The 26,403-nt window shown below is 45.6% G+C and overlaps 1 protein-coding gene across 1 annotated transcript in view; it reads right to left on the bottom strand.

Moving 5' to 3' along the window:
• Nucleotides 1–26,403, bottom strand: part of SECISBP2L (SECIS binding protein 2 like) — a 96,183-nt gene that overhangs the window by 55,740 nt on the left and 14,040 nt on the right. Inside the window, exons 2-5 of the mRNA XM_077263711.1 lie at nt 19,896–20,074; nt 18,607–18,931; nt 8,820–8,958; nt 7,694–7,923 (exon numbers count right to left, since the gene is read on the bottom strand). Of these exons, the coding sequence (XP_077119826.1) occupies nt 7,694–7,923; nt 8,820–8,958; nt 18,607–18,931; nt 19,896–20,074 (873 nt within the window). The remainder of the gene's footprint in view (nt 1–7,693; nt 7,924–8,819; nt 8,959–18,606; nt 18,932–19,895; nt 20,075–26,403) is intronic.

Below are 26,403 nucleotides of genomic sequence, written 5' to 3'. Positions count from 1 at the left end.
ACCCAGGATGGCAATGCCGTCAAACACAGGGCCTCGGAGTTCTGGTAGTAAATGGGGCCCTGTGATAGCAGGACTACGCGATTCGGTAATCGCCAGGGAACATCGGCGACTAGTTGAACTAGTTCCGCGTACCACGCCCGGTGCGGCCAATCTGGCGCAATCAGGATTACTGGTACTCCCTCCGTTCTGATCTTCTTGATGACTCTCGGCAGTAAGGGGAGCGGGGGAAATATGTACGGAAGCCGAAAATGATGCCACGGGAGGACGAGTGCATCTGCCCCGATGGCTGCTGGATCGTGGGACCGAGCTATGAAGTTGGGAACTTTGGAATTTCCGGAGTTCCCCAATGGCAGATCTGGTGGAAGATCTACGGATGGGGAGACCACTCCCCGGAGTCGGGGCCTTGACGACTGAGGAAATCTGCCTCCCAATTGTCCACTCCCGGGATGTGAACCGCAGAAATCAATAAGCGTTTTTTCTCGGCCCAACGCAGAATGTAGCCTACCTCGCTCATGGCTGCCATGCTGCGGGTTTCCCCCTGTCAGTTGATGTATGCCACTGCAGTGGCATTGTCGGACTGAATCCTGATGGGACGACCCGCCAGGAAGGGATGGAATTGGAGGAGAGCTAACCTGATTGCCCGAATTTCTAAGATGTTGATTGGAAGGCGTGATTCCTGAAGTGACCAGCGGCCCTGAGCAGTGTGATGTAGGAACACCGCTCCCCAGCCTAGAAGACTGGCATCTGTTGTCACAACTAGCCAATGTACTGGAAGAAAAGACTTCCCTTGATTCAGGGAGGACTTCAATGTCCACCACCTGAGAGACTGTGACTCGCTGGGGAAGGAAGAACCGACGGTCGAGGGGGAACGGGTTCCTGTCCCAAACAGCCAGGAGGGCATGCTGTAAGGGACGGAGGTGTAATTGGGCAAATGGAACCGCCTCCATGGCTGCTACCATCCTGCCGAGGACTCTCATACTGCAGCGCAGAGAGTGAGTGCGAGGATGAGAGAGCTTCTGAGCTTCCCGCTGTAAGGCTGAGATCTTTTCCGGGGGAAGAAGCACCAACCCCTGGGACGAGTCCAGTATCATTCCTAGAAAGGACATTCGCTGAGCCGGTACTGGGAAATATTTTTTAAGTTTATCTTCCAACCCAGGTGACAAAGAGAATCTATTGTGATGTTCACAGTCTCCTTGCAGGCGCGGAAAGAGGGGCCTTTGATGAGGATATAGTCTAGATACGGTAGCATAACCACGCCTCGGGTGTGAAGGATGGCCACGGAGGCCGCCATGACCTTGGTGAATACCCTGGGAGTGGTGGCGAGGCCGAAGGGCAAAACAACGAATGGGAAGTGTTGTTCCCGAACTGCGAAGCGAAGGAACCTCAGGTGAGAAGGGAAAATTGGAATGTGGAGGCACGCGTCCTGGAGGTCTATAGATACCAGGAACTTGCCTTTTTCCATGACAGAACGAAGCGATTCCATTCGAAACCGTCGTACCCTGACGAACTTGTTCAGCAGTTTTAGGTCCAGTATGAGCCGTACTGTACCGTCCTTCTATGGAACAATGAACAGGTTTGAATAAAAACCTTGAAACCTTTCGCTTTGAGGGACCGGGATAATAACCTTTAGAGAGCTTATGGCTTGGAAGAACTCTGATGCCTTTGCCCTGGGAGGAAAAGACCGGAAAAAACGATTTGGTGGAAGAGAGGAGAATTCTATCTTGTATCCGGAGGACACTAGGTCGCAGACCCATTCGTCGTGAACGACCAAGAGCCACGCGTCGCTGAAGGAAAGCAGGCGGCCGCCTACTTTGAGGGTGTCCACCGGATACCACAGGGAGTCTGTGTGGGAGATCTGCCCGGTCTGGACCCCCTGGATCCTGACTGCCTAGGCCTGCCTCTCCATGAAGGCGAAAGTTTGTAAGGCTAAGTTCACACGTTGCAGAATTGCCGCGGAAATTTCCGTGGCAATTCTGCGCCTCCTGCCGTGGGTATATCGCATGCAGAATTAGCATGCATATACCCGCAGAAAACTAGCGTTTTGCAAGCATAATTAGCTTGCAGAATGCTAGAGTTTTCCAAGCGATCTGTAGCATCGCTTGGAAAACTGATTGACAGGTTGGTCACACTTGTCAAACATAGTGTTTGACAAGTGTGACCAACTTTTTACTATAGATGCTGCCTATGCCGCATCTATAGTAAAAGATCGAATGTTTAAAAATAATAAAAAAAATAAAAAACATGGTTACACTCACCTGCAGACCTCAGCGGCGTCCGTTCCTATAGCTGTTGTGCGGTGAAGGGCCTGTGATGACGTCACGGTTTGTGATTGGTCACGTGACCGGTCACATGCGGTCTCGCGACCAATCACAAGACCGTGACGTCATCGCAGGTCCTTCACCGCCCAGCAGCTATAGGAACCGAAGCGGCAGCGTGCAGCGGAGAGGCCGGAAGACTGCGGGGGACATCGAAGGTGAGTATATCGCTATTTTTTATTTTAATTCTTTTATTTTTTACCAATTATATGGTGCCCCGTGCGTGGAGGAGAGTCTCCTCTCCTCCACCCTGGGTACCAACCGCACATGATCTGCTTACTTCCCGCATGGTGTGCACAGCCCCGTGCGGGAAGTAAGCAGATCAATGCACTCCTATGGGTGCAGAATCGCGGCGATTCCGCAATTTTAATGAACATGCTGCGTTTTTTTCTGGAATGCGATTCCGCTCAGGAAAAAAATGCAGCATGTGCACAAAAAATGCGGAATGCATTCTGTTACATAGGATGCTTAATGGTAGCGTTTTTTTCGCGGTTTTATAGCGTTTTTATAGCGAAAAACCGCGAAAAAAACGCGAAAAATATGCTACGTGTGCACACAGCCTTAGAGGTCTGGGGACCTCTATCCCTACGTTGTGCCCAGCAGGGTCTGGAAGATGTGGAAATAGAGGACCAATTTGAGGTTGAATGAAAAAAGAAAAAGAAAAAAAAAAAAAAAAAAAAAAAAAAATCGGGACCGAGCCTGCTGTTGCTGCTGCCGAAAGGGTCTCTGCTGTGGGAGAAATTTACTCTTGCCTCCAGTGTCGTCGGAAGTTAATTGATCGAGTTTTTCGCCGAAAAGGCAACCGCTCTGATATAGTAAAGAAGTCAATTACTTTTTGGAAGCAGAATCCGCATGCCAGTCCCTGGCCATAAGGACATCCGAATGGTGATGGCGTTTGCTGCTGCTTGAGAAGCGCAGTCAGCGGCATCCAGAGACGCGGTCACTAGAAAATCCCCAGCTCTGGCCATCTGAGTAGCAAGGTCTGCTACCTCGGGGGGGAAGGTTGGTATCCAGAACAGCTGAAGACAATACCTCAGCCCAATGGGTCATAGCCTTAGCCACCCACGTAGCGGCAAAAGATGGAAAAAGAGTGCGGCTGCTGAGGCTTCAAAAGCTGAACGAGCCATATTGTCGATCTGACGATCGGTGGGGTGTTTAATCGAGGCGCCCTCTGAAGAGGATAAAATAGATTTAGTAGCTAGGCGCTATACTGGAAAATCTACTCAAGGAGACTGTGACCAATCCTTTCTTAGATCAGGAGCAAAGGGATATTTTGACTCCATGGGCTTTTGCACTGTGAAGCGTTTATCTGGACGGATCCTATGAGATTCAACGATTTCCTTAAATTCGGGATGATTGTCGAACACTCTGTGAGCCTGCTTGGTCCTCTTAAAGGACACAGCATGATCCGTTTTAGATAAAGGTTTCTCATCTAGCTTCAGGGCCTTGTTTACTGACTCCGAGTCGAGAGTCTCCTGATCGCGTTGAAATTCCTGATCTAGGAACGTGTCAGAATCGTCCTCTGAGACAGGTTCTCTACTAGCCCCAAGGGAGGGGGAGCGAGAAATGGAACTCTCAGAACCCGATTCCGGGTGATGGTCTGGGGACAAGGCATCAGTCCTTTCCCTGGAAGAGCGAGAGCTCCTTGGTAAGGTACGACCCCTAGTGTACAAGGGGTTCTGATCATCGGAAGCGTTGTCCGTAAGAGTGCCCTGGTTAGAGGAAGGGTCTCGGAACGAGTCTAACGCTTTGGCCAGGGATGCCATAGACCAGATAAGGGAGGTAGCCCACTCAGGGGGACTAGGCTCACTGGGTTTGGTATCAGTAACAGGTGGTTCCTGAGCAGTCACAGGTTCACAAGCTGAGCATAACGCAGTATTGTGACCCCGGGGTAGAGATACCTTACAAGAGGTACAAGCAGCAAGTAAACAGTGTGGGTTTTCCCAGACTTTTTGTTAGGCTTTGATTGAGACATAGTGTAGCCTTGAGGAGAGCGCTTACTAGCAGGGGAAGGGTTAAGCTATGTTTCTGCAGCTTACCCAGGTCCTGTGTCTTGAGTCCCCGGGGGAGGTCCGCAATGTGTCCACAGAAATCGCTAATCCCTGAAGCTGTGATTCAAAACGCTGGAGCAGCGCTGCAGCATCAGCCCTGTGGATGTCCAAAGATGGCCGCCGAGATCAGGAAGAGAAGGCGCTTCTCGCAGAACGAAAAGCGCCAGAGAGAGTGTGCGGCGGTAACTGCCGGTGGGCGGAGCCAACGTTCCGGCCTGGAAGAGAGAAAAGGCCGGGGGCTAAATTTTAAGCTTGCAGTTGCGTCCTGCAGCACCGCGACCGCTATTTGTGCGGACCGACGTGACCCATGGACCCGGGCTTTAAGGTATCTGCGGACCTCCCTTATCCCAGGGACCAGGACCCCCCCAGGCCCCGCAGGTGTACTCACGGTAGATGCGGTGGGCCGGTGCTCAATCCACCGTCGCCATAATCAGGGAGGGGGTGGAGAGCTTCTGCTGCCTTCCATCATCCGCTATAACAGTGGTGATGCAGTGAGGAGCTGCACGGATGCCATAAACATCATGTCCGGCTATGCACCTGGCTCCAGGAGAGGTAAATGGAGGGCTACTCCATGTGGTCGCCTGCTATGGAGGGGGGAGATCAGAACGCGAAGGAACCATCGCCCGTAAAGTGAGCTCAGGGCTGGCATCCAACGGTGCAGGAAAGGGTACGGGGAGGGATGCTCCGCGTTCTTGCCTGTTGATGGTTCGGGGGAGATCGGAACCTAGAAAGGATCCGTGGTCCCGATTCGCTCAGTTATGGGAAAAATAGAATAAAAAAAACGGTGGAGTCTGAAAGCAGACCTAAGTGCCTCCTACAGAAACTAAGCAAGAACTGCAGGGGAGGAGCTATTCTTTCTGTATTACTTAGTGTCCTCCTAGTGGCAGCAGCATAACACCCATGGTCCTGTGTCCCCCAATGAGGCGTAGGAGAAAAAAGCCAAATAATGTCTCACAATTTCTCCCGAACGTGGCAACACTCCATATGTGGCTGTACAGTACTGTTTGGCCACATTATTGGGTTGGGGAGGAAAGAGCACTATTTTACTTGGAACACAGTTTCTTAGAGTAGTTTGCAGACTCCATTTGCAGAGCCCCAAAGTGACAGAACAACAGAACACCCCCACTCAAGTTACCCCATTTTTTTTTTTAAACTAAAGTCTTATGGGAATTCATTTACAGGTGTAGTGACAATTTTTACTCCATGGGTGGTTTCCAGTAACAAGCTTTCAGTGGATGTTGAAAAGTAAAAATTCCAAATATAGTGGCCAGTACATTGCAGTGTCCATTATATTGTGCCCAGCTCGTGCTTCTGTAAACACGCATCCCATCCCTTGCTCTAATAATGCCAAACAGGTGAATGCTAGCTGTTTAGTCACACTTTAGAGCTCATAAGGACGGGAGATATTTGGGAGTGTATATGTCACTGGATTTATTTATTTATTTTAGAGGGAATGTCACTTTCCCAGAACCATTGTGCTACCAGTAACAAACAGCCCCTATATTTCCAATAAAAGATGTTGGACCCGAGTGGGGAGTTGAAGCTTTTATTAGTAGCATTTTGGGGTACATAAGATTTGGGTCACTCTTCAGGTTTAGTTCACATTTATCCTGTGCTCTACACCGAGCACGTACATCAGTGTTTTCCCATCTTAATCTCTGACATACATGATTCATTTAAAACACCGATGTATCCATTCACTACAATGAGGCAACATTTACTTTGGACTGAGCCTAGCCTCTGTTCAGTGGTATCAGTCTTTGAGGAGGCACACAGAACTGTCGTCGACTGCACTTGACAATCCAGACAGCATCCAAAGTGTCTCCATCTGCCTTACTGCAGTGAATTTTCTGTTGGGGGAGGCTGTCTAATTTATTTCAGATATTTACACAGCAACCCCAATGTAAGTACTCTGCTTATAATGCATGATCAATGTGAGCCGAGCCTTATTACGATCTTAGGGAGCCAGAAACAATAAGTCAACAGCAGTTCAAGAATTGCATTTTTCTTTCTTTCTTTTTTTTTTTTAATGCCATTCATCGTGCAGTATAAGTGATAAGACCGATTGTACGAGTTGTAGATTTTATTGCTACCATTTTCTATTCTGATTTTTGGGAAGCAAAATTAAGAAAAAACAGGAATTCGGGAACGGCTTTTTGGGTTTATTTTATGCTGTTCAGCGTGTGATAAAATTGATAAGGCAGCATTATTCTTCAGGTCAGTACAATTATAGCGATACGACATTGATGTAGATCTTGTTACATTTTGCCGCTTTTACACAAAAAATTTTTTTTTATAGAAAAAAAAATTATATTACTGTATTCTGAGAGCTCTATCATATATAGCTGAGTGAGTTTTTTTTTTGGCAGGACAAGATGACATTTTCAGGGACACCTTTTTTATTTACATACAACTTTTTCATCGCATTTTATTGCACTTTTTTGTTCGGTGATGTGATGATTTATTTTTTACCATGTTCAATGAAGGTATTAAAGGGAACCTGTCACCCCCAAAATCGAAGGTGAGCTAAGCCCGCCGGCATTAGGGGCTTATCTATAGCATTCTGGAATGCTGTAGATAAGCCCCCGACGTAACCTGAAAGATGAGAGAAAGAGGTTATATTATACTCACCCAGGGGGCGGTCCTGTGCGGTTCGGGTCCAATGGGTGTTGCGGTCTGGGGCCTCCCATCTTCTTACAATGACGTCCTCTTTTTGTCTTCACGCTCCGGCGCAGGCGTACTTTGTCTGCCCTGTTGAGAGCAGAGCAAAGTACTGCAGTGCGCAGGTGGAGGGATGGTTCAGAGAGGCCCGGCGCCTGCGCACTGGAGTACTATGCTCTGAAGAGGACCTCATCCTATGAAGATGGGAGGCCCTGGACCGGCCCGCGATACCCATTGGACCGGACGGCAGCGGGACCGCCCCTGGGTGAGTATAATATAACCTCTTTCTCATCTTTCAGGATACATCGGGGCTTATCTACAGCACTCCAGAATACTGTAGATAAGCCCCTGATGCCGGTGGGCTTAGCTCACCTTCGATTTTGGGGGTGACAGGTTCCCTTTAAATAGATCAGGTTCTTCTGGATGCGGCGATATCAAACATGTGTACTTCTCTTGTTTATTTTAGTTTTTACATAAAATATTCTTAATTATTGGCATATTTTTTTCACATTCCTTGTGCGATATAGATAGATAGATTTAAAAATTAAAAAAGAATATTGGGGCAATACTTTTATGACCGTTATCATTTGGTGATAGGTTCACTATTGAATATAAATTCACGCACCGTAACACAATCATACTGTGAGATGCTACATAAAAACCTACATTGACAGCAGAAGCTGTGCAGTCTGTGTGCCTTGAACACATTGCAGCGCCTTGGCAGTGCTTCGGACTGCAGTATCCGCTGTCACTATCAATATCTGCTTCACTCGCACCCTGTTCACTAGACGACTCTGCGGTAGGGTGAGAGGACCGCCTCCGTCTTGCTTTTGTTTTCCAAGGTGTTGAACCCACGCTTTCAGAGAGGGATTTGTTGGCGATTTCATTTGGAAAGTCTGAAAACAGAGGGAGCGACAATTCAAAATGATAGAAGCATCAGCTGTGAAGGCGATTTAGACTGAATGTAAAATTGTAGACGGATTCATAATGTTCTCACATGGTTTTTGGAGTACAAACTTGCATTTTCTGTGCCAAAACCCAAACAAAATATGTTTTTTTATTATGCTTACTTATATAGCACCATCATATTCTGCAGCACTTTACAGACATCATCTTACTAGTATGTCTTTGGAGTGTGGGAGGAGACCAGATAACCCGGAGGAAACCCAACCAAAAAAACACGGGGAGAACATACTAACTCCTTGCAGATGTTTTCCTTGGTGGGATTTAAACCCAGGATCCCAGTGCTGCAAGGCTGCTGTGCTAACCACTGAGCTGTGAGTGAATAAAGTCCAGGAATCATGTCAGTAGTCCATGGCTGCCAGATGAGAGCCTCTTCTCATTTGTATTCTCAGCGAGACTTCAGTGTGTCACTATGATGCACATATGATGTTGTGCTTAACTTACTAACAGGCATTATGGATGCTGGGAAAAAAGTTAAATTTGCATCCAGTGGTCATGGACTACTGACATGGCTGATGAACAGGCTCCTGGGAACCGAGTCACTCAGCGCTAAGGAATCACAAGGGTGATCATACAGTGACAATTGTACTGGTGTTTTTTCCAAAATTAAGTAAGTGACACGTCAGACTGATTCTGCATCAAAACCTAAGCATGCAGGACGCCTGCCTTATCCCCATGTAGTGTAGATCTGCGGCTGTATAAACCACACATATGGGTCAGTTTGTGCCTCAGATTTCTGTAGTGGAGTCAATGGAGAGAAGATTTTATTGACATGTAATTCCTCAGTACAAATGCATTGGAATATTTTAGCAGTAAAATGAATAGTTACCAGTTTGCTGACAAGCATCAACCAACAAAATAATTTTGGAGCGAGCATCAGGGCCTGCTGCACAGGTTTCCTTCTGTACCGCCACACTTTTCATGGGCGGCCTCTTGCATTTTATCTGTGGCATTAGTTGCTGGGACTGCTACAAATGAAAGGTTTCAACAGTTAGATTTGATGCCATTTATTTAATAAACTGCTGCACAGCATGAAGTCAAAATTATCAAGTGCAAACTGCTTAAATTCAAGAGTACAAAAAAAAAATATTTCTACAACCCTGGAATCAAAATGACTCGCCAAACACTAAAACTAGTTGTAAGAAAATGAAAAAAATATCAGTACCTTCTACAGTACAAACCTGAATACATGGAGGATAGCGGGAGTTCATTATTAGTACAGTATGCTGCACTATTTTACAATAGAAAATGGGCCCTAGACATCAAATTGTATGATCACAATCAATTAGGAATGGAGACTTATCCAGTCTTAGGGCTAATGTTCAGACGCTATTATTGAACAGGAGAACCAGAGTCAAAAATAGCCAAAGGGTTAACAAACTCATGTAATTTATTGGAAGTTCAAATAATCTAATTTTCACATCATATGTATATAATGTTACCATATAATAGACAACTTCTAGAAAACTGTGACTACATCCATAGATACAAACAGTGACCCAAGATCACAGACCGGGACGGTAATAAACATAGCAAATGTTAACAAGTGTTATCAGATGGACAGCAAACATGCTGCCAACACATCAATATTAGTGTCACAGGTATATGGCGATGCAATTCAATAATATAAGCTCATCAGTAATGCTAATAAGATCGCCGCATACCTATGTACAGAAAGGTATAACAAGTAAAGTTAAATAGGGAGATTAATTACCCATATATCCAGGAAGTCCCGACCGGATCCTGGTCAGCTACCCCAAACCGCGTTTCGCGTACAATTATTACCGCTTCCTCAGGGACCATGTCTTTGTCTATGTTTATTACCGTCCCGGTCTGTGATCTTGGGTCACTGTTTGTATCTATGGATGTAGTCACAATTTTCTAGAAATTGTCTATTATATGGTAACATTATATACATATGATGTGAAAATTAGATTATTTGAATTTTCAATAAATTACATGAGTTTGTTAACCCTTTGGCTATTTTTGACTCGTGGTTCTCCTGTTCAATAATATCGTTATCTGAGTCGCCATTTTTTATGGTATAATTTACAACTGATGTTTATTTATGTATAATGTTCAGACGCTGCAATTTTCATGCAACTTCCACAATTGAATGTGTTTAAGAAAAAATGTTTTCTATGCCGAGAATCTTATAAGGTCATCATCACACGTGGCGTTTTTGCTGCTTTTTTTCTGCAGAAAAACCTGCAATCTTGGCAGTAAAGTAGTTGAAGAAAAAATGTCATGCGACATCTGTCGCTAAGTTTAGTGATCAATAAAAAAAAAAAAAAATCATTCTACTTCATAAGGTTTTGGCACAAAAAAAAAAAAAAAAAGCGCAGCAAAACCTCAGGGTTTTTTCAACATCAATTACTTTCAATGGGTGAAAAAAAAAGAGCTCTGAAAGAAGTGGCATGCTCTATTCTGCAAAAACCAAGCAAAGCACAAAATCCTGAGGACAAAAAAACAAAGCTGTGTGCATGATATTTCTGAAATCTCAGACTTTGCTGGTACTGTAAAATGCGGCTGAAAACTTACATTACAAAAAAACAACGCTGCAAAAACTCCACATGTGAACATAGCCTAAATATAACTCTGCTGTGTACTGTGCAATAGCTGTGTCTGACCATGCAGGGACATGGTCTCATCATACCACAGCTCCTGGGCAGGGGAGGAAGCAAAAGAGAGTATACAAACAGGACAGCAGGGGCTCGTAAAAGATTATTCGAAGTAAAATATTGTTTAAAACCAGGCAGGGAAATGTTTTCTCACACAGAAATAATCAGCTATGATCCCCTGCTGTCATGTCTGTATACTCTTTTGCTTCCTCCCCTGCCCAGGAGATGTGGTATGATCAGATCATGTCCCTGCAAGGTCAGACAGAGCCATTACACAGCAGGGGCACATTTACAATATTATCTCAGCACAGGAACATTTTTTTTTTTTTAAACACATCCAATTGTGGAAATTATTATTAATGTATTGATTAAAATCAACTATAAAATAAAAATTTGTTTGTGTGAAAACCCCTTTAAGCATTTTTTAAAAAACGAATCTGTCCGCTACAACGAGAAGTCAGTTTTATTTGTATTCTAAAAGAAATGGCAATGCTGGCGCAGCTTACTTATAAGGGTATTCCGGCTCCACTCTCCTTCCCATCAAGAGAGGAGAAGGATCGGTGGCCTCACATCTGCAGGTACAGGTGGGTGATGTGCGTGACTGGCAGGTAGTGGGCACCTGTCCTATTCTTTAGTATATAATAAAGGCACATATACATCGCACATGTGACTGAGCAGGTATTGGTAACAGTACTGGCCTCACTCAAACCTCTCATCGGTTATCACTAATAAAATATTATACATATACATTTTAAAATAGTTTTTACAACTCTCCTGACACTAACACTACTGATCAGACGGGGTCAGACTGTAGGGACACACCACACCCAGTTATCAGTATATTGACTGAGGGCAGAATAAAAATAACCATAAACACAATAACCGGAGTAATAACATACTAATTACAGAGCATTAGTGACATTATTACATTATAACCCAATTACGACTGTTGGCTACACCACGACTTTGGCCGCAACACAGATCGTGCAACCAAGCATCAGTCTATGTAGCTGCAACATCACCCAAGGTACTAAGACTGTGACAAACAAGTCACAAAAAGTTACAACCAGTAGGATTGTTTTGCGACAAGCCGATTGTGGTCACGGTCCCCTACAATGCGACCCCATTTACCTGCATTACGCTGCATTGTAACAGCGCATCAGTCACACAACCAAAGGAGACAAAGTTGTATGTTCAGTATCTGAAACCTTTCAATTCAACCGAGGCATCAAAACAATAAGGCTACTTTCACACATCAGGTTTTTGCCGTCAAGCACAATCCGGCTAATTTGTAAAAAAAAAAAAAAAAAAAAAAAAAAAGGATCCGGCGAAAATTGTGAAAAACTGAAAAACTGATGCGACTGATCCGTTTTTTTTTTTTTTTTTTTGCTGGATCAGTTTTGTGTTTTGTTTTTTTTTTTTAATTACCCTGGGGATAGAGTTTGGATTTCCTGTTTCGAGGAAAAAGAGAGAAATGCATGATTTGAATGGAAAAATGCATGAAAAACCAGATTCGGTGTCCGGATTCATCATTTCACCTCATGTTTCATCAGTTTTTCGCCAGATCAGTCACTGGGCGTTTTTTTGCCGGACAAAAAAACATTCCTATGAATGTTTTCTCTGGCCGCCGGAAAACGGTAATTAGACCTACCGGTAATTGTACCTACCGGTAATTGTATTTCCAGGAATCCATCCTGACAGCATCATTGGAGGACGTCCTTCTTACCCTCAGTGGGACAGGAACAAGTGGTTAAAAGGACCCTCCCCACTCCACCCACCAGTGATTTTCTAAGTACCACATCTGGATGGATGCAAAAAAGAGAGTTTATTAATGGTCATACACCAATGTTACATCACATTAGTCAATAGTATACACTTGCAGTGGGAGGGAACTAGTAGTGCGGTCAGGATGGATTCCTGGAAATACAATTACCGGTAGGTCTAATTACCGTTTTCCAGTTCACCACCTGACAGCACCATTGGAGGAATACCAAAGGATGGTGAACTAGGGTGGGACTACTGCATGTAATACTTTTCTACCAAAAGCTAACTGATCTGATGAGACATCTAATTTATAGTGTCTGGCAAAGGTAGAAAGACTGGTCCAAGTCGCCACCCTACAAATTTGCTCTGCTGAGGCTCCCCCCCTTCTCCGCCCATGATGTAGAGATAGCTCGAGTTGAATGGGCTCTAAGAATATCCGGGGGATCTTTCCCTTGGTCTGTATATGCTAGGTTTATCATGGTTTTGATCCACCTAGCAATGGTTGATTTTGCTGCCTTACAACCTCTATTTGGACCCCCGTACTGTATGAACAAGTTAGTGTCCCGTCTCCAACCTTCCGTCGCCCCCAGGTATTTTAGCACAGTCTCCCTAACGTCAAGGTTATGGTAGACCCCTTCCTTTGTGTTTCTAGGGTGTTGGCAGAATGAGGGAAGGATTATCTCTTGATTTATATTTGTTGAGGACACTACCTTAGGGAGGAAGGCTGGGTTAAGTCTTAAGGTACCGTCACATTAAGCGACGCTGCAGCGATATAGACAATGATGCCGATCGCTGCAGCGTCGCTGTTTCGTCGTTTTGTGGTCGCTGGGGAGCTGTCACACAGACAGCTCTCCAGCGACCAACGATGCCGAAGTCCCCGGGTAACCAGGGTAAACATCGGGTTACTAAGCGCAGGGCCGCGCTTAGTAACCCGATGTTTACCCTGGTTACCAGTGTAAATGTAAAAAAACCCAAACATTACATACTTACATTCCGGTGTCTGTCGCGTCCCCCGGCGTCCGCTTCCCTGCACTGTGTCAGCGCCGGCCGTAAAGCAGAGCGTTGACGTCACCACTGTGCTCTGCTTTACGGCTGGCCGGCGCTGACACAGTGCAGGGAAGCGGACGCCGGGGGACGCGACAGACACCGGAATGTAAGTATGTAATGTTTGGTTTTTTTTACATTTACAATGGTAACCAGGGTAAATATCGGGTTACTAAGCGCGGCCCTGCGCTTAGTAACCCGATGTTTACCCTGGTTACCAGTGAAGACATCGCTGATTCCGCGTCACACACACCGATTCAGCGATGTCAGCGGGTGATCCAGCGACGAAATAAGGTGCTGGCCTTCTAGCTCCGACCAACGATGTCACAGCAGGATCCTGATCGCTGCTGCATGTCAAACACAACGATATCGCTATCCAGGACGCTGCAACGTCACGGATCGCTATCGTTATCGTTGTTAAGTTGTTCAGTGTGAAGGTACCTTTAAGACTATCCTGTCGTCAAAGATCTGAAGATATGGGTCCTGAGTGGATAGAGCCTGCATCTCACCCAATCTTTTAGCTGACGTGATGGCAATCAGGAAGGCAGTTTTAAAGGAGAGATTGGCTATGCTCATATCTTCTGATAACAAGTACGGGGTCTTACACAGGGCATTAAGGACCAGGTTTAGGTCCCAAGGAGGAGTTGATTTTCTCACAACTGGTCTCATTCTCTGCGTGGCCCTGGAAAATCTTGCTATCCAAGGGTGAGAGGCTAGTGACATATCAAAAAAGACACCAAGCGCTGCAATCTGTACTTTTAAAGTACTAGGCCGGAGGCCTTGCTCAAAGCCGAGTTGCAGGAAATTGAGGATTCTGGGAATGTCGGGTTTTGAGGTATCCACATTAACCTCTCCCAGAAAGGAACAATAACGTTCCAGATCTTATTATAAATCGCTGAAGTTACCTGCTTTCCGCTTGCCTGGAGTGTGGTAATGACATCCTCTGACAGGCCTCTGGATCTTAGGGTTCGCCGTTCAGGATCCAAGCAGATAGGTGTAGAGATTCTGGGTTTTTGTGGAACACTGACCCCTGTAGTAGAAGGTCCTGCCTGTTCGGTAATAAGATTGGTTTCTCTGTTGACATTCTGGATAGTAGAGAAAACCAGCTCCTTTTTGGCCAAAAGGGAACCACTAGGATTACGGTATCAGAGGAAGAGGCGGAAATGCGTACAGGAGACCTTCTCCCCAATACTGAGACAAGGCGTCTACTCCTGTGGCTCCATCTAGAGGATTGAGAGAAAAAAATGCTCTGGTTTTTGCAATTGACCTGGTGGCAAAAAGATCCACTTGAGGTGTTCCCCACTGCTGACACAGACTGCTGAATATTTCTGGGTTTAGTTCCCATTCTCCTGGATGTATCGGTGTCCTGCTCAAGAAGTCTGCTACTTGATTTTTGGCGCCCTCCAGATGAACTGCCGAGATGGATTTGACCGATTTCTCCGCCCATTTGAAGATCTGGTCTGCCAAGTATTGTAGCGGTGGATGCGGTGGACCTCCTTGGTGTCTTACAAATGCCACTGCTGTCACATTGTCGGACCGTATTCTTACATGTCTGTCTCTGACCTGTGACTGGGCGTGGCATAGCACCTTCCAGATCGCATACAGCTCTCTGAAATTTGATGACCTTGCGGTAATCTGAGGACTCCATTCTCCCTGGTAGAATGTCCTTTCTATATGTCCGCCCCATCCGAATTGACTGGCGTCTGTGGTAACAGTGACGCAGGGATCGAGGATTTCTTTCCTGACGGAGAAACAATCATCTTCTTGTCCAGAGAGTCCTGTCTCCTGTTCCAAGATTTCAAAATCTCTTTCTGTAGCCCTCGCGAGTAGAATTGGCTCCACTTCACACAGGGTATACATGCCGTCATTTGGCCCAGAATTCTCATTGCCTCTCTTATGGAGGGGGTACTTCTTCTGAATTCGTGTATGTGCCTGATCAAGGCCTTCTGTCTGTCTTCTGGTAAAAAAAGATGTTCTGTCGTTGGAGTCTAATATGACCCCCCAAAATTTCATTCTGGAATTTGGGACCAGGCATGATTTTTTCCAATTCACAATCCACCCCAGGTCCTGTAGAATGGAGAGTGTGAAGTTGCAGTCTATCTTGAGAAGTGTCTCCGACCTTACCATTACCAGAAAGTCATCCAGATATGGCACTATGGCAATATTCCGGTTCCTTAGATAGGCTACCACCTCCGACAATAGCTTGGTAAAAATTCTGGGTGCTGAAGCAAGGCCGAAGGGGAGACATCTGAACTGGAAGTGATACATTACTCCTATTGTATTGGGACATGGTAGTATGCATTGCTTAGATCTAAAGTGCACATCACCATGTCTTTGTCTATGAGAGGTGTTGTGGACCTTATAGATTCCATCCTGAATCTTTTGTATCTGACCCACTTGTTCAAAGGGTTTAAATTTATGATCGTTCGGGAGTCTCCCGAAGGTTTTTTTTATTGAGAACAAGTGAGAATAATGGCCCTTGCCTCTTTCTGAGATGGGTACTGGGATGATTGCCTCTAACTCTAACAACTCCTGGATGTTTGTCCACAGAGGAGTCTGAGAGCAGACAGGGTCTGATTACTACAAATCTTTCTGGGGGACGGTTGGAGAACTCTAGTTTGTACCCCTGAGCAATTACCTGCAGAATCCAAGGATTTTGAGATATTTTCTGCCAACCCCCTAGAAATTTCTGTAACCAACCTCCCACCTTGATGTCATTTATTTGGCTTTCCTGCACCTGTACTTGGGAAGATGGAGTCTCTACCTTTTCCACCCTTGGGATAAGACCACCTCCCCGATTTCCCTTTCCCTTTGTAGTCTGTCTTCTAACTAGGTCGGGATCTACGAAAGGGTTGGAATTTTTTTGTGCTCTCCTCAGGGAACCCCTTCTTTTTATCTGAGGCTTTTTCTAAGATGTCATCTAGAATAGGCCCAAATACTTTATTCCCTGAGAATGGGATTCCGCACAGTTTATTTTTTGATTGGATATCCCCCGACCAAGTCTTTAGCCAGATAGCCCTTATGGCCGTGTTGGACAAAGACTCGCTTCTGGCGGCGAAGCGTACAGACTCTGCTGAAGCGTCCGCCATAAAGCCTGTTGCGAGTTTAAGTAATGGAAGAGATTTGAGAATAACATCTCTGGAAGTCTTAGGTTTGAGATGTTCCTCCAAATCATCTATCCATAAATGCATGGACCGGGCTACTGATGTTGCAGCTATGTTGGCCCGTATTATCGCCGCCGAGGACTCCCAAGTCCTCCTGAGCAGTCCATCTGCTTTGCGATCCATTGGATCCTTTAAAGGCGGAGGAGTCTTCAAACGGGATTGAGGTCTTCTTTGCCACCTTTGCCAACGGAACATCAATCTTGGGAACTTCATCCCACACTTTAATGTCCTCTGGATTAGAAGGTAAACTGAGTCTGAAGTCTCTAGGAACTACTAGTCTCTTCTCCGCTTCCTGCCATTCTTCCAGAATCATGGAAAGAATATGATTGTTGACTGGGAAAACTTTTGTGACTTGGGCATGCAAACCGCCAAACATTTCATCCTGGATCGAAGTTTCTTCTGGCGTGTCCTGTAACTGCATGGTGTTACGAACTGCATGAAGAAGCTCATCCGTATCTGCGGCGGAGAAGAGATATCTTTTCCCTCTGACCAATGATTCGTCTCTTCCTTCCTGGTCTGATTCTTCCGAATTCTCTTCTTCTTCGGAAGAAGGACTAGACTCTCTTGGCCTTTTTCGTGATGTTTGCGGTTCTAACTGACTCGTCTGGGGAAGATTCAGGCTTGAGATGGATGCCTGAACCTCCTGACGAATCATTGTTCTCATACTTTTAATAACGCAGTTTGTTCATCACCCACAATCTTAGATGTGCACGACTTGTATAGTGGCTTCCGCCAATTTTCCGAGAATTTAGCAGCACATATCGGACACTTATTTCTCCCGTATCTTTTTCTTTCAGGTGCGGGGATGGGAGGCTCTGCCTAAAATACATAGATATAATACTACAGTAAATAGGGGAGTAAGGGGAGGGGTGAGCATTGTGGTATGGCTTAGATTAGCCCACTCACGTGCCCCTGAAGCTGGTCAGTCCCCTCAGGTCTGGCTGTGTCTTCCATAGCAAGGAAAACTTAGCTGTATTTAGCCGAGTGCTCCCTGTCAGGATGGCCGGCGGTATGAAGACCCCCCCCCCTGTGGCATTTATATAGGGTTTACCTGGTTGATCCTGCCCTCCTTACCGCATCCCTGCGGCTGACCGTGCTCCAAGGCCTCACCGGAGGCCGGCGCTGCCGTCCCCATGCTCCGGCGCTCGCCGTGACCGGAAGTGACGCGGCCGCTGGACCCGGAAGTGGCCGCTTGGAAGCGGTCTCTGGAGGAAGAAGCGGCTGCATGCCGTGAATCGGTCGCTGCTGGAAGCGACCGCCGCCTCCACTCCCCAGCAGACAGGCACCCGGTCCCAGAGGCCCCTGTGCGGAGGAAACGGACCTGACCCCAGGAGCAGCGCTACACTGGGGAGGCTGAGGGACCCCCCATAGCAGGTATCAGCCGCAGATATCTTGTGGCAGGGAAGGGAAAGGCTGGGCCCCCCGATCCCCACCATCTGCACAGCACCGTTGGAGGAAAAGCTTGCCGTTCCTATCCACAGTGGGACAGGAAAAACACTGGTGGGTGGAGTGGGGAGGGTCCTTTTAACCGCTTGTTGTTCCTGTCCCACTGAGGGTAAGAAGGACGTCCTCCAATGGTGCTGTCAGGTGGTTAACTGGAAGACTAATTTTCAATGGATCCGGCAAAAAACGGATGAAACATGAGGCCATCCGTCACAATCCAGCGCTAATACAAGTCTATGAGAAAAAAAACGGATCCGGCGGCAACTTGTGTTGGATCCCTTTTTTTTTTTTATTTGCCGGTTTGTGCAAAAAACTGATGTGTGAAAGTAGCCTAAGTGTTATTGGAAACTTTCACACAAGCAATAAGGAAATGACAGTAGCGGATATCCGCCCCAAGGCTAGCAATCTACGTGACAGCAATTAAGTGACGTACTGTAGTAACTCACCATAGCACTGACACTGTAGATTATGTATATAGAAATTATTCTTACCCTTAGTACTCCCATTTCATTACCTACCCTAATAATTATCCCTGACAACAAAGTAAAATATTTCTGTTAGAGAAGAATAATATACCGACCTTGTGGCCAATAGGTGGTCTGGTGGCATTTCTGGTCCTCTGGCTTGGTAACACATTAACTTGTGACTGTGGGTTTGTGCGGTCATTGCAATCTATAGAAATTGCATTGATAGGACTAGTTGCTTGGAGGGGCGCGGTGTAGGAAGCGGGGAAAGGATGGTAGAATCCCATGACCTGAGCACATGGCGCAGGCATTAATTGGTAGTACATGTACTCTGTGGACACAGGCGGCTGAGCAGGTACGATGGGATAGGCAAGGTAGGGTCCTGGAGGATTGGAGCTTGACTGTTGCCATCTAATATCATTTATATACAGGGGAAACTGCCTAAAAGAAGAAATCAGTACAAAAAAAGATTACAAATATTAACATTTGCAAGTTTTAGCTAAAATTATAGAGGAAAGACAATTTATACTTATTGAACAAGTGAAAAACGAAGGGGAGAAAGGAATGAACAGATAACAATAGGAAGAAATGGAATATGCTCAAATATGGATAAACAGAGAACAGGGGGAAAAGAAAAAAGGCGATGAGTGGGTAATACAGAGCAAGTGAGATAGGTATTTTAAAGGGATGGATTAATATCAAGAAAGGCTAATATTTTCTTCCTTCCCACGACTATTTTTTCGTAAGATTCAATATGCTCCATCCTTTATAACCTGCCATAGAGGGTGGTATTTTATAAATAAGAAAAAAAAATTGCAGCTTTATGTGGTGCCCCTGTTATAAATGATTTCCTTACAGAAGAAAAAAAAAATGAGACGAAAAGGTATGGAAACAAACCGTCAGGTCCCTGGATAGTGTACAGCATACACCCAGATACAGGTATACTGTCACTGTATGGAGGAACGGCGTGGAAACCGAGCTTCATAAATTATTAATCCCTTTCAGCTTCAGCTTCATGTTTTTATTCACTTGTTGGGTAAAAAATAACCAGAAGTTCCTTATTGCTCCGGCTTATAAGCAATAAGATGAGTGTAGCCCTGTCCAGGCTCTCCGCCAGCCCAGCGGGCACTATAATAGTTGGCATATATAACCAGCTGTGTACTGTATGGGTATACTGTAAGGTGACATTGAAGGGAGGCGAGCACACTCCTGTATGTTACCATGACTAAGCAAACATTACCACCTCTACACTGAAGGATCGCAGGATAATATTTATACAGAGCAGAAGGCAAAGTTCACTTAGCAGATACAGTACTCTATTTATAGCCAGTAAGTGCCCGAAAATCAGAGCAGCGGGCGAGAGTTTGCATAAAGCTGATATATCACAGAGAAGAAGGCAAATTACCTATTGGATTGGTTTTCCTGCACAAAGGGGTAGCAGGTTATCAGATAGCTTGGAATGGGAGTAGATTCCAGTCCGCCAACATTTCCTCCGTCACCTGGAAGAGACATTGGGATTGTGATGGCCTCATTGCCTTTCTTCTGGGGAACAAATGGCTCGACCTCAGCAGACAGCTTTCCATTCTAAAAACAAAACAAAAAACAAGAAAACATTTTAGGCATTCTCAATACTGAAAATAAAAAGAAGCAAAACCTGATGCGCTAGGCAAATGGGATGCAACGTCACTAACTAGATGGAGAGGAGACACGTCGATTGGGCCCGCAGTTATGTCAGTGTTCTGTGGCCGCACGACCGACTGCTCTGTAACCCCCCTCCTACACACCGAAATCCCTGAAAGGGCTAATTCATGTATCATAGCACAACGATAAGATTGGGCTGAGCCTACATATCATTTGAGGTACTGGGGATTACATCAGTAAGGAGGAGATCTGCAGCGCCCCCATCTGGAGGCAGGGGACAACTGGAGTGGCCGCTGGACCAGTGTCCTGCAAATCGATTTGCTCATCTCTACTAGTTACCAAAAATTCACTTTATTGTGGTCAATTTCAGCTGCAACAACTGGGCCTAAAGGGGTGGTCTCAAGAGATTTCTGCAGGAGCGCACCATTCCCGAGCGATTGACTGTTTAGGCATGGCTCAGTCACTGGCCTAAACTCTGCAATCTGATGTTGCAAGCAGAGGTGCACAAGGGTAATGAAGCTGGACAGAGCCGGACGATTTCAGAACAGCGCATACAAGCTGTATAGCAGAGAGCTAGTATGTGCTGCACTCCTTGCCTAGGAGACTGGCCAACCCTGACATTAGAGGGGGCTGGTGACCTAAGAAAAGAGCAGTACAATTACAGAATGAGAATTTCATCTGTACCTGTAGATTTACATGGGACCAGTCTGACCATGTGCAATATCTTCATTTCTATATCCAAGCTGTATATTGCTCCAAAAAGTTATAGTAAGTGGTCCAAGCAGTGCTTATTCTATATGGCACCAGTACCTAGTTTATGTAGTTTGTCTGAATCATACTGAACACATGCAAGGCCTTTGTGGCGACACTGTAATGGGCTCTACATGGAGATCAGACACATTTTGGCTGGGACATCTTAAAATAAACAGTGATGTGAAGTGCAGGCAGTCCAGGTATAATCCGTCCTTATACATGAGCACACCTACTATTATTTCTATTAACCAGATTAACTCAATGACATCAGTGTAATCCATGCAAGGATAAAAATAGCCATTGTAAGCCGGTCCTGGGTGTCTGGGAGGTAAGAGACACGTGCCAGGGAGTTACTGCCATGTAATGGGCGCCATTACACAATATTCAGGGGGCTAGAAGACATTCAGGAACAATGCAGTGTCTCGTACAGACAGGATAAGGATATTACACAGATCTGTAGTGTGCTCTACCATATGTAGATCTTACAGCACTCTGGTCTGTAGGTTTACACCTTTTACACTGTATTAATCTGTCACCAGGTTTTTGCTATTTAGGGTACCGTCTCACAGTGGCACTTTTGTCGCTACGACGGTACGATCCGTGACGTTCCAGCGATATCCATACGATATCGCTGTGTCTGACACGCAGCAGCGATCAGGGACCCCGCTGAGAATCGTACGTCGTAGCAGATCGTTTGGAACTTTATTTCGTCGCTGGATCTCCCACTGTCATCGCTGGATCGGTGTGTGTGACACCGATCCAGCGATGCGTTCGCTTATAACCAGGGTAAACATCGGGTTACTAAGCGCAGGGCCGCGCTTTTTTAACCCGATGTTTACCCTGGTTACCATCGTAAATGTAAAAAAAAAAAATAACAGTACATACTCACATTCCGGTGTCCGTCAGGTCACTAGCCGTCTGCTTCCCGCACTGACTGACTGCCGGCCGGAAAGTAAAAGCAGAGCACAGCGGTGACGTCACCGCTGTGCTCTGCTTTCACTTTACGGCCGGCACTCAGTCAGTGCGGGAAGCAGACGGCTAGGGACCTGACGGACACCGGAATTTGAGTATGTACGGTTTTTTTTTTGTTTTTTTTTTTTACATTTACGATGGTAACCAGGGTAAACATCGGGTTACTAAGCGCGGCCCTGTGCTTAGTAACCCGATGTTTACCCTGGTTACCCGGGGACTTCGGCATCGTTGGTCGCTGGAGAGCTGTCTGTGTGACAGCTCCCCAGCGACCACACAACGACTTTCCAACGATCACGGCCAGGTCGTATCGCTGGTCGTGATCGTTGGTAAATCATTTTGTGTAACGGTACCCTTAGTCATAGAATGGTAGAGTTGGAAGGGACCTGCAGAGTCATTGTGTCCAACCCCTGATCAACGCAAGATTCACTAAATCATCCCAGACAGATGTCTGTCCAGCCTCTGTTTGAAGACTTCCAATGAAGGAGAACTCTCCACCTCTCGTGGCAGCCTGTTCCACTCATTGATCACCCTAACTGTCAGAAAGTTTTTTCTAATATCTAATCTGTGTCTCCTCCCATGCAGTTTCATCCTATTGCTTCTAGTCTTTCCTTGTGCAAATGAGAATAAAGATGATCCTTCTACAATGTGACAGACCTTGAAATATTTGTAGACTGCTATCAAGTCTCCTCTCCGTCTTCTTTTTTGTCTGAGGACACCATGATGTAGGGGCTGAAACCATTATTCCAGCGATGTGTCACTTCCTGATCTGCCTGCTGTCATTTTGATACAATCTATTTTTTTTTTATTTTTTTTTTACTGCGGCTGATCTAGCAGTGCTCTGAATCCTGAGCTCTGTATAGCCCGATTGGCAGCTTTCTATGTACATTATACTGCACATTGCCAGCTTACTGCCAATTGGTGGGGGAACGAAACACCTAGTCCTGTGCGATAATCTCCTGCTGATAAATCACTTATTGTATTGAAACTGCAACATACAGTCTAGTAAGTGACATCTAAGTAATCAGGCTCTTAGCCCCTACAGTATTCTGCTTTCCAATTACACAGAAAAAAGCTGCTGACAGATTCCACTTGCGCTCCATTTTTATAACTTTATGTTACACTTTACATCTCAAACAACTTATTTAAATTGAACGAAAATTTTCTATTTACTATAGTTGTATTAATCAATTGATTAGAAACAAGGTCTTAAAGCCTAGATTAAAAAACAAAAAAAACAAAAACATTACATTAGCTTCCATATAAAATATATAGCAGCTGCATTGTCTTGCCAAAACAACAAACTGGTGAGAATATTTATTCTGTCTTAAATATGCAAATTGCCTCTTCTGAGAAAAAGAGGACTTAAGGCCCCGTCTCACATAGCGAGATCGCTAGCGAGATCGCTGCTGAGTCACTAGTTTTGTGACGCAACAGCGACCTCAGTAGCGATCTCGCTATGTGTGACACGTACCAGCGATCAGGCCCCTGCTGTGAGATCGCTGGTCGTGTCGGAATGGCCAGGACCTTTTTTTGGTCGTTGAGGTCCCGCTGACATCGCTGAATCGGTGTGTGACACCGATCCAGCGATGTCTTCACTGGTAACCAGGGTAAACATCGGGTTACTAAGCGCAGGGCCGCGCTTAGTAACCCGATGTTTACCCTGGTTACCAAAAAAACAAACACTACATACTCACCATCTGATGTCCGTCAGGTCCCTTGGCGTCTGCTTCCTGCTCTGACTGACTGCCGGCCGGAAAGTGAGAGCAGATCACAGCAGTGACGTCACCGCTGCGCTCTGCTCTCACTGTACGGCGGCTCAGTCAGAGCAGGAAGCAGACGGCAAGGAACACCGAAAGGCGAGTATGTACTGTTTGGTTTTTTTGGTAACCAGGGTAAACATCGGGTTACTAAGCGCGGCCCTGCGCTTAGTAACCCGATGTTTACCCTGGTTACCCGGGTGCTGCAGGGGGACTTCGGCATCGTTGAAGACAGTTTCAACGATGCCGAAGTCGTTCCCCTGATCGTTGGTCGCTGGAGAGAGCTGTCTGTGTGACAGCTCCCCAGCGACCACACAGCGACTTACCAACGATCACGGCCAGGTCGTATCGCTGGTCGTGATCGTTGGTAAATCGCTATGTGAGACGGGGCCTTTAACTCTATAGCGCCACCTGTTGGAAGTAGCGATCCTACAAGTCACAATCAACCCTCTAACGAGTCGTGCAATATGACTTAGGATAAAAGCCAAATCAGTATCTCAATTCGCAGACACGGTGTTTCGAGCATTGTACGGCAAATAAGCCTCCTTACCTTGACAAGCCAGCTGATATGTCACTCTCCATAAGGAGAAACGTTACCCCTTATTCTGTGTTAGAAATTCTGGCAAACGATGGATCTGTCAGACAAGATCCCAGTGACTACAATGGGACTAAAGGTTTCTATTTTACTGGAAAAAAATTAGTGCAGAATGCTGCTTTTTTTAAGGAATTTACAACTGAAGCCCCAAAAAGGAGCCCAAGAGGCAGATGTAAAAGGGGCCTAGTGCAAACACTGCCCCCACCCTTATCCTGGTCACAGCAGGGATTATTGGCAGTGCTGCACTCACATTTTGCTGACAGACATCTGCAATTGCTTAAGGGAGTTTGGATGCTAAACGGCTATGTGCTGCCCTGCGTTCTGGAAGTAGTAAGACCTGATGATGTAGCGGTGCCTTGTGGATGATGCAGTGTGGCAGAATGTGACAACATGACCTGTAATATGGATGGAACTATTCATTACTCAACTTGTAGTACTCCTCAACATTACAGATCCTAGACGCCAAGTATCATCTGATTTTCATAAGCAGCTTTAATCTAAAAATCAGGCATCCTTTGTAGGAGTCTCTAGGGGCTCATTAACACTTCAGTGATCTTTCATGCAAAAAAAAAAAAAAACGCTCAGCATTTCAGTAGTGTTTTTAATCAGGGTTAGCAAGTTTTGCAAATGTGTAGCATCAAGGTTTCGTCAGTTTTCTCCTATCAAACAATCTGAAAAGCAGAGCACACTAATGGCATTTGAGACTTTTGGGGGCTTTTTTAATCTGACCCAGAAACTTTCACTCAACATCTCATTAGATTAGTCCAGGATAAGCTTTTGTATAAAACATACATTATTTCCATGCAGGGATAAGTGGTGGCCATTTTCCCAAAGGCTACCGCAGGTATAACATAGGGAAAATGGACTCTGCTCACCGGCGCCGACACCTTCTGAGAGGCCAGGCACCGCAGCATTGCCGGTTAATACTTCAGCCGGCCTTCTGAAGCAGCGACCCTACTTCCTGTGACCCAGCTCCACTGCCGCCACCCACCGGTAAGCTCACCTTCGATTATAAAATGCACCCCCATTTCCTCCCACATTTGGAAGAAGAAAAAAAAATCCGGAAAATACGGTAGTTATATTTGTGAACAACAAAGTCAACTTTAGTGACCATTGTCATTAGGCAGGTATTGCCAAGGTAAAATCATGGGATGCATAACAAAATGCACCGACGCCCATGGCAAAAACAGTTTTGCCTACATACAAGTCACTACTGCGCCTAAGTTTATTCACAGGAGCCCCAAATTATACGTAGTATTCTAAGGCTATGTGCACATGTTGCGGATTTGGCTGCGGATCCGCAGCGGATTGGCAGTACAGTACCATGTACACCTGTGGAAAACCAAATCCGCAGTGCAGATGCTGCGGAAAATACATCGCGGAAACGCGGCGTTGTATTTTCCGCAGCATGTCAATTCTTTGTGCGGATTCCGCAGCGGTTTACACCTGCTCCTCAATAGGAATCCGCAGGTGTAAAACCGCAGGTGGAATCCGCACAAAAACCGCAGGTAAAACGCAGTTCCTCTAGATGTCCGATTTGTCCAAAAAAGGGGAGAATGAATGGGCAGCTGATTAGCCACAGAAAACATGTGACAATGTCACGCGAGCCCCAAGAAAGCCAATGCTGACACCAGAGGCGAGTACGGGTGTTATTTTATACAGGGGGGGGGGGGGAATAGTGATTGAAAAGGGGTTGTCTGAGTGGTGGATAACCCCTCTAAGGTACGCGGAGTGGTCTACTTTATCTGCATACTTTTACAGTCACAAACCCATGATCAAACTACTGTTCTCACATCTATAGAGGTTTATGGTTTCTACTAATACATTTATCAAACTTTTGCTACATTTATAGTCCCGGAAACATACAACTCAAATAATAAAATGTCAGATTCCACCAGCAACAGTTTATCCATCATTAACATCTCTAGAACCGAGTCATCGGGTTAAAAAGTGCAATACATAGAGAGGAAGAGTTACAGTTTGTGAACAATAATAAAACACGAAGGGAAAAGGAAACAATGGGGCTTTATGTGTCTGAAAACGTGATGATAAACTAAAGCTTCCCTTATCCGGAAACAAACTAAAAAAAAAAGTAAGGGAAATGAAGATTAAGTGCACATGATTCTATATAAAAACATAGGACAGGGCTACAATGCAAATCTCTGCAACTTCATTCCAATCACTACGAGTAAAAA

This window comes from Ranitomeya variabilis, chromosome 5 (assembly GCF_051348905.1).
Source record: "Ranitomeya variabilis isolate aRanVar5 chromosome 5, aRanVar5.hap1, whole genome shotgun sequence".
In the NCBI taxonomy this organism is placed as follows: domain Eukaryota; kingdom Metazoa; phylum Chordata; class Amphibia; order Anura; family Dendrobatidae; genus Ranitomeya; species Ranitomeya variabilis.
This window is presented reverse-complemented; position numbering and strand designations above follow the sequence as displayed.